The sequence below is a fragment of the Gobio gobio genome (genome assembly GCF_949357685.1).
Source record: "Gobio gobio genome assembly, chromosome: 17".
In the NCBI taxonomy this organism is placed as follows: domain Eukaryota; kingdom Metazoa; phylum Chordata; class Actinopteri; order Cypriniformes; family Gobionidae; genus Gobio; species Gobio gobio.
In genome coordinates, this window is record NC_137110.1 from 8,923,561 (window position 1) to 8,938,404 (window position 14,844).

General features: G+C 39.6%; 1 protein-coding gene across 1 annotated transcript in view; it reads left to right on the top strand.

Moving 5' to 3' along the window:
- Positions 1 to 6,648: 6,648 nt before the first annotated feature.
- The window catches only part of magi3b (membrane associated guanylate kinase, WW and PDZ domain containing 3b), a gene marked incomplete at its 3' end in the record, with an annotated part of 196,587 nt that continues 188,391 nt past the window's right edge, over positions 6,649 to 14,844 (top strand). Inside the window, exon 1 of the mRNA XM_079841316.1 lies at positions 6,649 to 7,646. Coding sequence (XP_079697442.1) covers positions 7,340 to 7,646 — 307 coding nt within the window. The 5' untranslated portion in view covers positions 6,649 to 7,339. The remainder of the gene's footprint in view (positions 7,647 to 14,844) is intronic.

Consider the following 14,844-nt stretch of genomic DNA (forward strand, 5'->3'; position numbering starts at 1 on the left):
ATCTCTCTAAATACTTGAACTGACAATTTTCATTCCCGTCCTCCAAGAGATGTTCTGAGAGAGAAATTATAGTTGTGAGATCAAAGTACATACCTCCGCCTGCTGCTAACCCTCTTTTCCAGCTTTATCAATAATTCATTCAAACACTACTCGCTTTGGATTATTACACAGTAGCCTACACTAGTCGAATGGGGACGTGCTGCGTCCTCTGCACGCACTGCTCAAGAAAAATCTCAGGATATTGCCTTCATTTAGACCACAACTGAGACTAGACTTTGTTTAAGAATGTTAGTATTTGGATTGATTCTTGGTTTAAATGCTCGTTGGGGTTTGAACAACCAGTAGAGATCTAATAAACTAGTTTATTTGTGTCCCGGGCCTTTTGATCTACGAGAGAACAGGCCTTATTGTTGTGAGGGCTACATTTCAGTAAATTTAAAGCTAAACGTTGTATTATATATTGGTTTGTTTTACACCTTGTTCAAAAAAATCTCTTAAACTCGCCATGAAATGGAAATTGTGACAGTATTTTCCCCCTATTGTGAAATGCTTTCTCAAACAAGAAAAATAAGGTGGGACTTGATTTTGTCCATCAATCAAATTTGAATTGATTGGATGATTGTGGTTTGCTATTGGCCGAACTCATTTGAGTGACAGGTTGCCCCGCCCTCACGCCAGTGAACGCCATCAGAGCAAGAAGAGATGACGCTGCAAGAGGGAGGGGAAGTTATTTTGATTAAAGATTATGAGGCACAATATAAAAAATAATAAAAAAATCCTATGCACAAGTAAATAATTTATAATGAATCCTGCAATAAAAGATTAAGAATGGTCCATTTTGATTTCATGGTGACTTTAAATTAGAGTAATATTAGGGAAAAAACAGGGTGGGACAGTTTTGTCCATCAGGAATTGGTTGGTTGGTTGTGATTTGCTATTGGTTGATCTCATGTGAGTGACAGGTTGTCCTGCTCTTGTGCCAGTAAACGCCATCAGAGGCACATGAATTAAAGTAATTGTGCATACATAAATAATTTATTATTAATCCTTCAATAAAAGATTAAGAAAAAAAAGTTCAATTTTGATTTCATGGTGACTTTAAATTAAAATAATATTTGTCCGCTCTGTCCTCCGAACTAAAGTTTTAGGATTAACATTATGTTTTGTAACAGCATTTTGGTTAAAAATTACCATAAGGTGAAATTGTTGATAAATCTCCACTGAGAAATTATTCAATAAGTAGTGTGACTAACTAGCCTGGGTCTCCCCACATGATCCTTATTGCAGAACTCTATTCAAACTCTCAAAGCATGATGTTATGAAACAAATATTCCTGATGATTAGGCATACATGTGAATCATCTTAGAGCTCAACCATTACATTTTTATGTCAAGTATCAGCAGGTCTTTGCTAAGTACAGATTGGTTTAGATAGTATACACTATGAGAGATTGAAAAAATTTTGTTTTGTTATTTAATACTCCCAACAATGTAGGAAAAGAAACGATTAAAACAGAAATGTTACTACTAATTTTCTGCCAGGACATTATCTTTTGAAGTCATCATGAAATCAAAACAGACAATTCTTATTTATTCTGTGCATATCATTATTTGTCCTGGTAATCTTTAAATAACTTCCCCCTCTCTCTTTTTCCATCATCATGCACACTATGGGTGAAAAAGGGTGTCAAAATCGTACGTTTAAGGGGTACAACAGCTTGTCACTGGGGCAGTACCCTTAAAAGGACATCTTTGTACCTTTTTTACTCCTAAAAGGTGCATATTAGTACCTTAGAGTACAAATACGTACCTTAAGGCAGTGGTTCCCAACCACGTTCCTGGAGGACCCCCAACAGTGCACATTTTGGATGTGTCCTTTGTCTGACACACCCACATCAGGTCTTGGAGTAGCTACTAATGAGCTGATAACCTGAATCAGGTGTGTTTGATTGAGGAGACATGCAAAGTGTGCACTGTTGGGGGTCCTCCAGGAACGTGGTTGGGAACCACTGCCTTAAGGTACGACTATGACGAACCTTTTTGTGGTAAAAAAAAAAGTTAAAATGTGTCCTTTTAAGGGTACTGCCCCAGTGACAAGCTGTTGTACCCCTAAAGGTACAACATGAGATCGACCAATAGCAAACCACAACCATCCAATCAATTCCAGGTGGACAAAACCAAGTCTCGTCCTACATTTATTCTTGTTCGAGAAGCTGATTCACTTGGATTTCTTTCATAATCGATAACAAAAGACTATTGTGACTTATGTTTCATGCCGACTTTAAGTTTACAGACTTTTCCTTTAACCCTAAAACACAATACAAACCAAAGCATAATTCAAAATACACCTGTGCAAAATTAAATTGGACACTAAATTGGACCCTACACTCTAGAAAATGTAAATAGCAAACCTCAGCAATTGGGTTGTTTTAACCCAGCGTTTGGGTTACATGTTTTCCCAACCTGCTGGGTAGTTATATTTTACTCAACTATTGTTTAAAAATTTCTTTATTGTTTGCTTAAAATGTGCCCAAAGTATGTTGGAAATGGAAATGTATTAATATGTTTATTAAAGGAACCCGATTAATACGTTTAATGAATAATAATTAAACAATAAACTCATTTTTGAGCTCATCATTAAATTGCTTATTAGTAAATGTTCCCCTTTTGATTATTATTGTTGCCTATAGTAATTATGTATGATTTTAATTTCCAACCTATTTTGGGTTCATTTTAAAGGGATAGTTCACCCAAAAACGAAAATTTGATGTTTTTCTGCTTACCCCTAAGGCATCCAAGATGTAGGTGTCTTCGTTTCTTCAGTAGAACACAAAGGAAGATTTTTAACTCCAACCGTTGCTGTGTGTCACTCATATAATGCTTGTCAATGGAGACGAATTCTATTAGAGTAAAAAAAAACATGGACAGACAACTTCAAATTAAACCACGCGACTCGTGACGACACATTGATGTCTGCTGCCTTCACGTGCTATCGGAAATTTGGTCATTCTGACTTCTGAAGTCATGATTACGAGCTCATTGCATTCAAGTTTCAAAATGTGAGGGCGTTCATGTGCAATTTTTACCTAGGAAACTCGTATTTACGATAATACCGAGAGCACGTGAAGGCAGCATTAAGACACGAAACGATCGGTAACCGAACGGTATTTATGCAAATATATCACCCGGCCGCTATTTTGACCTCACCTACGGGAAGTGATGGCAGTCTGGAGAGCTAAAGCGTTCGTCTGATATGAGGTGACATAATTGCATAAATACCGTTGGGTTTCTCTCAGAAACCGATCGTTTCGTGTCTTAAGACATCAATGTGTCGTCACGAGCCGCGGGGTTTAATTTGAAGTTGTCTGTCCATGTTTTTTTTTACTCTAATAGAATTTGTCTCCATTGACAAGCATTGTATGAGTGACACAGCAACGGTTGGAGTTAAAAATCTCCATTTGTGTTCTACTGAAGAAACGAAGACGCCTACATCTTGGTTGCCTTAGGGGTAAGCAGAAAAAACATCAAATTTTCGTTTTTGGGTGAACTATCCCTTTAAGCAAGCCATATAGTCATTTTTAAACAATAGTTAATTGGGTTAAATAAACGTTGAACAAATATTTAACCCAATCACTGTTTGTCCATTTTCAACCCAACTTGGATTGTTTTTAACCCAGCATTTTTTATAGTGTACTTTTAGAGTGCAGAATAAGCTATTTTAAATATATTTTAGAATACAAAAGGGCTCTTCTTAATATTGTGTTGGCATCAATGCCGTTTGTTGTGTATTAGTCTTTTGATTGTCTTTAGTTGCTGAATCTCTACATGAGCCACTCAGACTTTTATTGTTTTTATTGTTTTTCAACCTTTTTTGAAGCTTGAAAGCTCCTGTCTCCATTCAACTGAATCAGCACTGATCTGACTTCAGCTGAACAATGACACCATTTTCTTTTTAGAACTGCTTTACAGTCTAAATGAACTCTGCTCGCATCATTAAACATTTGGTTCCTCACTGTAAAGCTGCTTTAAAACAATCTGTATTGTATAGAGCGATATATAAATAAAGGTGACAGTGGTCATAATTTCTCCTTTTGTATTTCACAGAAGAAAGTCAAATGGTTTTGAAACAACACGGGGTGAGTAAATGATGACGGATTTGTGTGTAAACTTTGATTTGAAAATGCAAATAGAAATAAAACGCATTAAAGGTTCTGGTATATGTTATTTGAGCACACAACTGTATATATGTGTGAGTTGGCTGGTCTGTATAAATAGCTTAGAGCTTGAATCTACCTAACACACAGAAATTAGATGCATGCCTGGTCTTGTGCTAACCATGTCTACACACTTCCTGCTGTTTCCTGTGTCTGATCTCAATACTCGTGGGACATACAAGTGTTCTGCGTTTTGAAGTGCACAGCAGTGATTGGGAATTAAATTGGATCCTTTACAAAGCACTGTTATGATTTGTCTCGACTTGCCTGTAATTATTATGGGAACTGAGCGCATGAATAGCGTGTCATGTTTTCTTAAGCCATGGCAGCAGATTGAATGAAGCGACTCAAGTCGTGGTGCAGTTACAACAACACACCATAAGGTGGCAGCTTTGAGTCTTACGCCACACTACAGGACTGCGCTATTAAGATAATTGACCCTATAATTTGATTACAAGATAAAATATTCACTGATTACTTGTGATATCCTCACCTAGGCTTAAGTTACTGATTAAATTACATTAGCAGATTAACATGAGAGAAAGAAAGAAATGTGATTTGATCATATCTGGTCGTGCATGGGAGCTTTTTCTGAAAGGTTCTCATGCATTTGACAGATGCAATGTATACATTTGATTAGCTCGTGTATTGCCAGGGAATCAAACCCATGACAATGCTTTGCTAGCACCATGTTTTACTGTTTGAGCTGCAAGAATCTTAATCTTAGATAATGTTAATCTCAGCCTATTATCTAAAAAAGTACCATAATACTTTCATTTTTTCAATGGTATTTTGATTGGATTTATAGAATGATAATACCTTGTTTTTTGACATCTGGAATTCCTTGGGAATGGAATTTGTTTACGGTGAGGAGCAGGTTAAAGTGTCTGTTTTCTTTCGTGAATGATTCTTGTATATCAATTATACACTAGTATAATTTTGACTGTAGCTAAAAGCATGGGTGTTTTTCCCCCCTCACTAGTGCAGTGAGCAGAAGGCATAAGGTTGTGTGTTGCTTGGTGACGTGACATGCAAAAAACTGATGCTTTGACTTTAAGAACTATTTGCATTGGTGGAAAGGAAATGCAATTTTTCTGAAATGCAACTTACTCGACATTAAAAACTGCATAGGCAATTCTTGCACACTACGTAAAGGGATACTTCACCCCAAAATGAAAATTACCCCATGATTTACTCCCCCTCAAGCCATCCTAGGTGTATATGACATTCTTCTTTCAGACGAATACAATTGGAGTTATATTAAAAAATGCCCTGGCTCTTCCAAGCTTTATAATGGCAGTGAATGGAGCCCAAAATTTGAACCCCCAAAAAGTCCACCCATCCATTATAAACGTAATCCACACGCCTCTGGGAGTTAATTAAAGGCCTGCTGAAGCCAGTAAGACTGAATCCGAAATCGCCCCCTATGCCCTCAATCACTATTCCCTACGGTAGTCCACTAATATAGTTCACTTGAAGGAGTGAATTGAAGTCGGACAGCCGTTGTGTGTTCATCAGCTGTACACTCGTTATTGCGGTGCAAGGTGGGATTGAATGAGTGCACTCAATAACGTCCACTATGGTTTCGGACACCACTACAATGGCTGTCCCCTAAAATAATGCCCTATTTGAGGGTATAGGGGGCGATTTCGGATTCAGCATAAGTTGTATACGGATGGCGGTCTGGCGTGGTGGGAGCTAGATATTTTACTTTATAAAGTTTTAAATATGGATATTTTTCTCAAACAAAAATGTATCGTTTCACTTCAGAAGGCCTTTATTAACCCCCCGGAGCCGTGTGGAGTATTTTTATGATGGATGGATGCACTTTTTTTGGTTTCAAATTTTGGGCTCCCATTCACTGCCATTTTGAAGCTTGGAAGTGCTTCATTTTCATTTTTGGGTGAACTATCCCTTTAAGTAACTTGTACTTGTGCTATTAATTACAGTGATTTGACAGAAAACCCCTCACTGTGGAAAAATCACTGCATATATAGACTACAGAGTTAAAAATATAATGAACGAATTAGTAGAATTACATAAGTAATTGCATAATTCTATCCTAACTGTTGCTTAGGGATGCAGGGTCCAAACTTGCCATATTAATATAGAATACAACTGTTGAACAGGTGAGCGTTTACTGGCTCATCTTACAGCGACTTACGCGACTCATTCCATCAGAATCTACATTAAAAACGATCGGGTTTATAATTGGTTCATTTGGACCTTCATTTACTGCATCAGTTAAGCTCAGTTTACATAAACCTCCACCCGAGATAGCCGTTCAGTCACAGGCCGCACTGGCCGCACGCGCGCGCGCACACACACACACACACACACACACACACACACACACACACACACACTCTCACTCTCTCTCTCTCTCTCTCTCTCTCGCTTCATTTGACAAATAGAAGCTGAGCGCAACAGTAGCCGCCGTGACTGGAGATCTGAGAGAGCAACCGTCGCGCATAACAGCATCGCAGCGACAATTTGAGGCGATAAAGACACGTTCGACTGGTTTATTTCTCTAGTAGGCTATCTATCAAGGGCTCATTATGTGTGTAAAGCTGAGGGTTCAGGCACAAGCCAGGAATGAAGACGCGTCAGACGCATCTACTCACTGACTGGGAATCGCGTTTCGAAGACGAACCTGAGCTTCGGCCGTTTGGACAGAACCGAATATATCGGCTCGGTGACTCTTTATACCCGCGAGACACTATTTTGCTGCTAATTCCCTTTATAGACACAATTTTTATTACGCTGTACTGACAGACACGTTTCCTCAGTGTGTCAGTCTAGTGCGCTTGATGCTGTGAATGCAAAACCTGAGTGAACTTAACAGGTAAACACAGTTTTACTTCGTTCTTCTGTTGATTGTTGTTTAGTTTTGATACGATTTTGCATAATGTAGCTATAATATTATCCTTGCGCATTCGTAAAGGACATTTTGTGGATTTGATTAAATGTCGTCCTGAACTAATAATGGATGAGTTATCACGGGCTGGATGGCTTTCCACATCCGCGCGCTGTCATCCCCACACCGGGTAAAGTGAACGACACACCGGGAAGAAAGGCTTCAAAACCTGTTAACGTGGAACTGCACTGAAACTTACAGGATAAAGGATGTCTAAAACGCTGAAGAGGAAGAAACACTGGTCCACTAAAGTGCAGGAGTGCGCCGTGTCGTGGGGAAGCGTTGGGGAGTTCGGTGATGTTGTGGAGATCCTTGGAGGCGCCGAGCACGGGGAGTTCCCGTTCCTCGGTCAGATGAACTTGGACGTGCTGGTGTGTCACGTCGGGAGACTACCGTACTACGGGGATGTGTTATTGGAAGTGAACGGGACACCTGTCAGTGGGCTGACGAACCGAGACACGCACGCGGTGATGCGCCACTTTCGGGAGCCGATTCGAATTAAGACCGTCAAACCAGGTAAACCTGAGAGAACTTGTTTTTGTTGTCGTTAGAAGTCAACGTTGCCAAACAATAACTGTTGCCAGGAGAGTTGTGGCTCACAGCGCACCTGTATCGTTAATATTTCAATTTAAAGGGACAGTTCACCCAAAAATAAATTGTCACAATTTTGTACACACCATCATTTGCAGATATATAGTATTTTCTTTCTTTTGTGGAACACGAAAGGTGATTACTTAGTTTGTTTATTGATTTAATTGTATGTATGTAAAATGTTCACGCTTTTCTCGATTCAATCCAATAGCAAAGTGGATGGGGACTGGGGGCTAATAGCGACAAACCGTGCATGTAGTGTGAACCGAGCTTAAAGGAATAAATCAAATCAAACAAATCCAAATTTATTTATAAATCACAATATAAACAACAGTAGTTGACCACTGTGCTGTATAATACCAAACTAATATAAACAATACAGACCGCAATGCAATGAGAAAGGAGTACATCAGAACACTAATAAATGATGGGCCTCAAAAAAACTCTAGGAACAGCCTGGGAGAAAACATTGATTTAACTTTTGATTTAAGTTCAGATTAGTTCACCCCAAAATGAAAATTTGGATAACACTTTATAATAAGATACATTTATCAACACCAAAATACTTATAAACCACAGACGGGGGTTTAGACATTTTAAGCATTTTTTTCTCGGCTATAAAAAAAATAGAATTCATATTTTCTCTTTTTATTGGTCTTATCATTGTAGTGTAGAATGAGTAAAGCTGTTTGTTTTTAGGACGAACAAAATTAAAATTTTTAGGCTGCTCTGCCTCGTCAATGTTAAAATGATCGAGATGGCCAATCAAATCAAAGAATGCGGGTCTTACTGTCAGTAAATTGCAAGTATTAAACTGTTTTATGATAGAAATGTTCAGTGACTGACAGTAATAGACTATCTAGTGATGCAAACTACTCAGCTTTTTATGAAATTTCACCGTTTTGAATTGAAAAAATGTGATCACGATTCATGTAATTCGTAAATGAATGTGACGAGACACAGGGCCGTAACCACCATTCAAGATTCAAGATTTTTTTTCAAGATTCAAGAGTTTTATTTGTCACATACACAGTTATATACACAATATACAACTGGCAGTGAAATGTAAACAGGTCCGCTCCATGGACAGTGCAAATAACAGTTACAAGAAATTAAATAGAAATAGAATAAAATTAGAATAAAAAGTATTAACATAAGTAGAATTATAAATAAATCAAGTAAAAGATAAAAATAGGAAATAAGATAAAAATAAAAATATAAAAAATATGTGGATATGATAAGTGAGATAAACTGTAGACTTAAAAATAAGTGGTTAACATAAAATATATAATATGTATATATAAAGAAGTATAATGTGCAAGGTTTATTACAGGTTGTTACGCAGTAACAATAGGGACGTAAAGTGCAGTGCAATTGCAGTATGTGGATGTTAATGTTAAAAGACTGTATGTTTATGTGTGTGCGGGGGTGAAGTGAGTCACGTGACTGAGTTCAGGAGTCTGATGGCCTGGGGGAAGAAACTCCTCCTGAGTCTTTCAGTCTTTGCCATCAGGCTACGGAAGCGCTTACCAGATGGCAGCAGGGTGAAGTGAGAGTTTGCAGGGTGATTAATGTCTCTGATGATTTTAGTAGCTCTACCTCTGCAGCGTTTGGTGTAGATGTCCTGCAGAGACGGGAGAGCTGAGCCTGAGATGCGCTCGGATAAGCGCACCACTCTTTGCAGGGCTTTGCAGTCGTGACTGGTGCTGTTCCCGTACCACGCTGTGATGCACTGAGTCAGGACACTTTCTATCGCCCCTCGATAGAAAGTTTTCAGGATGGCTGGTGAAACCCTGAATTTCCTCAGCTGGCGCAGGTGGTACAGTCTTTGCCTGGCTTTTTTCACCTGTGTCTGGATGTGTGTAGTCCAGGTCAGATCCTCGGAGATGTTCACACCCAGGTATTTGAAGCTGCTCACTCTCTCTACCGGTGTCCCGCTGATCATGAGAGGGGAGTATGACCGATGCTGTCTCTTCCTGAAGTCCACAATCAGTTCTTTGGTCTTGTTAACATTCAGAGAGAGACAGTTGTCCTGGCACCATGATGTCAGTTGCTCCACTTCGTCCAAGTATGCCGTCTCATTGTTGTTGGAGATGAGACCCAGGACAACAGTATCATCAGCAAACTTGATGATCGAGGTGGAGCTGTGTGTGGACAAACAGTCATGGGTGTAGAGAGAGTAGAGCAGGGGACTCAGCACACAGCCCTGTGGAGCTCCAACACTCAGGGTGATGGAGGTGGAGGTGAACTGGCCTACTCTCACCGCCTGGGGTCTGCCAGTGAGGAAATCTTCAATCCAGAGGCAGAGAGAAGAATTCAGGCCTAGATCCAGGAGTTTGTGTGTTAGCTTAATGGGAACTATGGTGTTAAAGGCTGAGCTATAGTCAATAAATAGCAGCCTGACATAGTTCCCACTTTTGCTGTCGATGTGAGTGAGGCAGGAGTGAAGGACGTGAGAAATGGCATCTTCAGTCGATCTATTGGGACGATAGGCAAACTGAAGAGGGTCCAAAGTGTCAGGAATGGAGGAGCAAATGTTGTTTTTAATGAGTCTCTCAAAGACCTTCATGACTAAAGATGTGAGAGCCACTGGACGATAGTCATTTAGGCAAGAGGGTTTACTGATCTTAGGTACAGGGATGATGGAGGATCGTTTGAAGGAGGTGGGGACAACAGATGTAGCAAGGGACTCGTTGAATATGGATGTAAAGAGCCCTGCGAGCTGATCAGCACAGGACCGCAGAACACGACCTGAAATACCATCCGGCCCAGCAGCTTTCCTGACATCCACACGTTTGAGTGCCCTCCGAACCTCGTCCTCCGAGACAGAGATCACGTGACCGTTGCTGCTCTGAGGGACTCTCTCTGACGCGTCACTCGCCGGAGTCGCGCTGCCGCGATTACCATCAAAGCGAGCGTAGAAAGAGTTTAACTCGTTCACCAGCAACGGATCAGCTCTCACCTCTGCAGAGGATTTAGTTCCAAAAGCACAGATGGTTCTCAGTCCCTGCCACATCCGCCGGGAGTCGTTGAGTTGGAAATGAGATTCCACTCGGTCTTTATAGCGGAGTTTTGCGGCTTTAACGGCGCGCCGGAGGGCGTAACAAGAAGCTTTGTACTCCCTCATATCCCCCGTTTGGAGACCGGCATTGTAAGCGGTGGTGCGCGAGTTTACTGCAGTGCGAATTGAACTGTCCACCCACGGTTTCTGATTAGGGAAGGACGTTATAGTTATTGTGACATTAAGACATTAAGGGAGACAAGTCCCCTCCCAATAAATAGAAATGGTCAAATTGTCCCCCAATATTTGAAATTCTTGCTCTGCTGCACTTCATTACGCAGTGCTCTGTATGTTAGGATGACAAAAAGGTTTAAAAGTTAGTCTGGTCTGCCTCAGCGGTCTAAAAGCACTTGTCAATGTCAAAATGATTAAGATGGCCAATCAAATTAAAGCAGACGGGGTTTACATTTTCTTTTGGCTCGCGCACAGTCTTCACACAGACGAGCACGTCAATATATCGCTTAATGCCATGACGGAGGGAGACTCTATTCTTTCCGGTAAAATCACAAAACAAAATGCACACAAACGTGTCCCTGCTCTTAATATACAATCATTGATGAACATGTTGATTTTAGTGATGAAAAAAAAAACCTACAGGGCGGATTAGAACCCGGAACCTTTGACACGGTTTACAAAAAGTCTACCACCAGACTACTGGAGAATCTAAATGTGAACAGCGGATTTACAGCTGTGTCTCATTTCGAAGGCTGCGTCCCCTGGAGGTCGCATTTGAAGGCTGCATACGCCATCGAAGCGGTCTCATTTAAGAAAAGTAACCGTTAGATTGCAAAGTAAGAAAGATGTTACAGTATTTTACACCTCACAATGAATAACAGTCAATTTTATTACGGTTACTTTTCTTAAATACGACATCCTTGATGACATATGCAGCCTTCATATGCGACCTCCAGAGGACGCAGCCTTCGAAATGAGATGCAGCTTATGTATTTATTCACTAATGTGAAGAATCTTTGGACTAACAATATATTTGACTCAAATGAATGTAAATATTATTTGCAAATATTCCCACAATGATTTTCCAACTAGAATTAGACCTAGAATTTCGTTCACTGTTCTGTTTCTTCAGGCTTTATAAAACTAAAAACCCCCCCAATGTTCAAGACATGGTTATGACCTTGACGAAACAAGAAACATAAGAATTAGACATAAAAATAAGAGTGAATGTGTGCACATTTATTTTAAAATAAAATATAAATTTTCTTATTATTTACTTCATAAATACAAGAACTAATAACTAATTAAGATGAGGATCTTAAATCCCTTTTAAACTTTTAATTATTTAATTCCTTTATTATTATTATTAATTAAACAATGAACCCCCCCCCCCCAACTACATTTAGACATTAAAGGGTTACTTCGGTGATTTAGCATTAAGCTTTGTATCAGTAGAAACCCGGTATTATATTCAAATGTATTATATTCGTATTATATGTATTATATTCGAGTGGCGACTCGTTCGGCTCGTGGTGTATTGAGCAGACACATTCAGTTTTTAATTGTAGTGTCTGTTCTCTAACTGAACTAAATGATTTTATTGCTATAAAAATCAAAACAACGGTGGGGGTGGTGCAAGTGATGTAACCGGTGGGTGTGGCCTTGTAGGGGGCAGCGAAGCAAGTGCATTCTGGGAGTTGTTGTCTTTCATCCATATGAGACAAAAATACATTTTCTGGCTTTTCTCAGAAGGCACCAACTTATAAAATAATTTCACGTTTCTACTACATAAATGACCCAATTTAAATACACATTCATCTTTCCAGCGGTGTACTTCACCGCTTTAACTAACGTTAACTACTAGAACCTTATTGTAAAATTTGACAGAAAAGTATATTTATTTCCTCATCCTCATGTCAGTTAAAACCTGAATGAACCAAAATGTGGAACCTAAAAAAAGATCTTTTGAAAAATGCCTAGGTGTGTTTTTTGTCCATAGAATGAAAGTCAGATGTTGTTTGGATCCCAGTGTCCTTTAAAATTGACTTCCGTAGAAGAAAGCCATACAGTCATACAGGTTTGGAATGGCATGATGACCAATTAATTTAATAGTTTTTCTGTTTGTGTGAATTAACATTGACCAAAAAGAAATGTTTTTTTGATTGACCACTAATCTGAATATTACGAAGTACCATTTTAAAAATGGTCTAGCTTATTTTGTATTCCAAGTCATTTTTGGAGATCAACAGCCTCCATCCACCAAAGCAGTAAACGTCTTTGTTATTGTTTTTATTGGAAGAAAGAAGTCATCCCTGATCTGGCACCTCAAGGTTGAACTATTCCTTTAAGACTGACTTTATAATTTCTACATCATGGAACACTCAGCGCATGGACAAGTACTTTGCCGAACAGCATTCAGAGCATTTTTTGTCTCTCCCCCGTAGTGATTGCACCACATGCCCTGACTCTGACATGTGCTGCGCTTAAAGTGTCAGAGGCGCAGCGTTTGCCTTGGGGTTGGTGGGTTGTAAACACTCCACACACATCTTATAAATGCATGAGCAAGGACACTCACTGTTGGAGTGTGTATATTGATCATAGCAAGGGGATCAGCTTTATGTAGGACAGGCCTGTGTACCTTAATGGTATATGAGGGCATGATGAAAATGGGGAAGAGGACGGTGTTACCATGGACACAGAAAATCTTAGCATTATTGATGGGTCGAATGAGTGTATTCTTAGCAGGAGGAGGGGAAAGGCACAATATGTCAGAGTTGTTATGGAGATAGGAGGATGTTATTAGCATGTAGATGTGAGAGTTGTTGCCATGGAGAGAAGGAGAGGGTACAGAAGGATAACATTAACTGGATGGTTGATTGTTGAATAAATGAGAGATTCTGAGAGCATCCACATAAGTGGCAGCTGAGGCCCTGTGGCCTGTAGGACACAAACAAGTTTGTCCCGTCCTCTGTGGTTACGGTGAGTGCATGGGAGGGTCTTTTAGGGGTGTGATAATTGTAAGCAACTGACTGATTCTTGTTCCTTGCTTCACTCTGATAACAACTGATGAGTTTAAGACTAATTTGAACTAATTTTTAACCAATTCATTAGCTCATTAGAGTTGCTGACTGATTCAGAGTGATAACTATTGAGTTCAGGAATTATAGTTTTAGGGCTGATTCAAACCAGAGTGAGTTTTTGACCAATTTATTAGCTCAAGAGTTATTTGTTTCACACTGTTAAGATTAGCGAATGAGTTATTGGAAGATTTAAAGGGTTCTAATGCTATTTCATGTATTCTGACTTATTTTCACTGTTAAAGAGTTGGATTCTCATGCTAAACATTGGACGTATGATGGAGTATTTCTGTGCCAAATACACTCCTTCAGGATTTTAACAAGTTTCATAAAGGGTGGAATTCCTTGTTTGGGCACTTCTCCCGGATGAGCGCTTGTGGGACAGAGCAAGAGAAAGAACACGTCCATCAACGAGCTTCGCTCGGGTTAAGGGAGCCGCCGGCAGCGCTGTCATTTTGTTTTTAGACCTTACGAAATGAACAATGTCACTAAAGAATTGTGTTTCTGGTTGTGAGGCGAAGATAACCTTGTTCAGCTTCCCAAATAACTCAAGTTAAGGAAACAGTGGATGCAGTTTGCTTCTTTTTTTTTTTTGCAAGTGTGTTTGTTTGTTCATGAGTGCGCAGGCGGTGAGTGAAACTGCATCAAATGTCCGTGTTTTGTTGGCAATTGGCGCGCAATTGCATATAAACAATGTATGTGACAATGTATGCATGTCAACAACACGAACGTATAGTCAATCGAAAGTTATCCAGGGATAATGCCATGATGTATTGCGTGTGTGTGTGTTTGTGTGCTCGTGACTTTAGCTCCCCCCACTGAACGCCTCCATGAGTTCGGCTGTATTCAGAAAGAAATGGTACAGCGTATCTGTCTTTTATAAATATGATAAAACTAAAGACTCTTTAGACTGAGATATGAAGGATGCAGTACTACTCTATAGGTACTCAAGATTAACATGAGACTGTGTGTGTTATGTACCCTTTAAGCCAATAACTCAAGTGTTTGTCGTAGGGCTGTACGATTAATC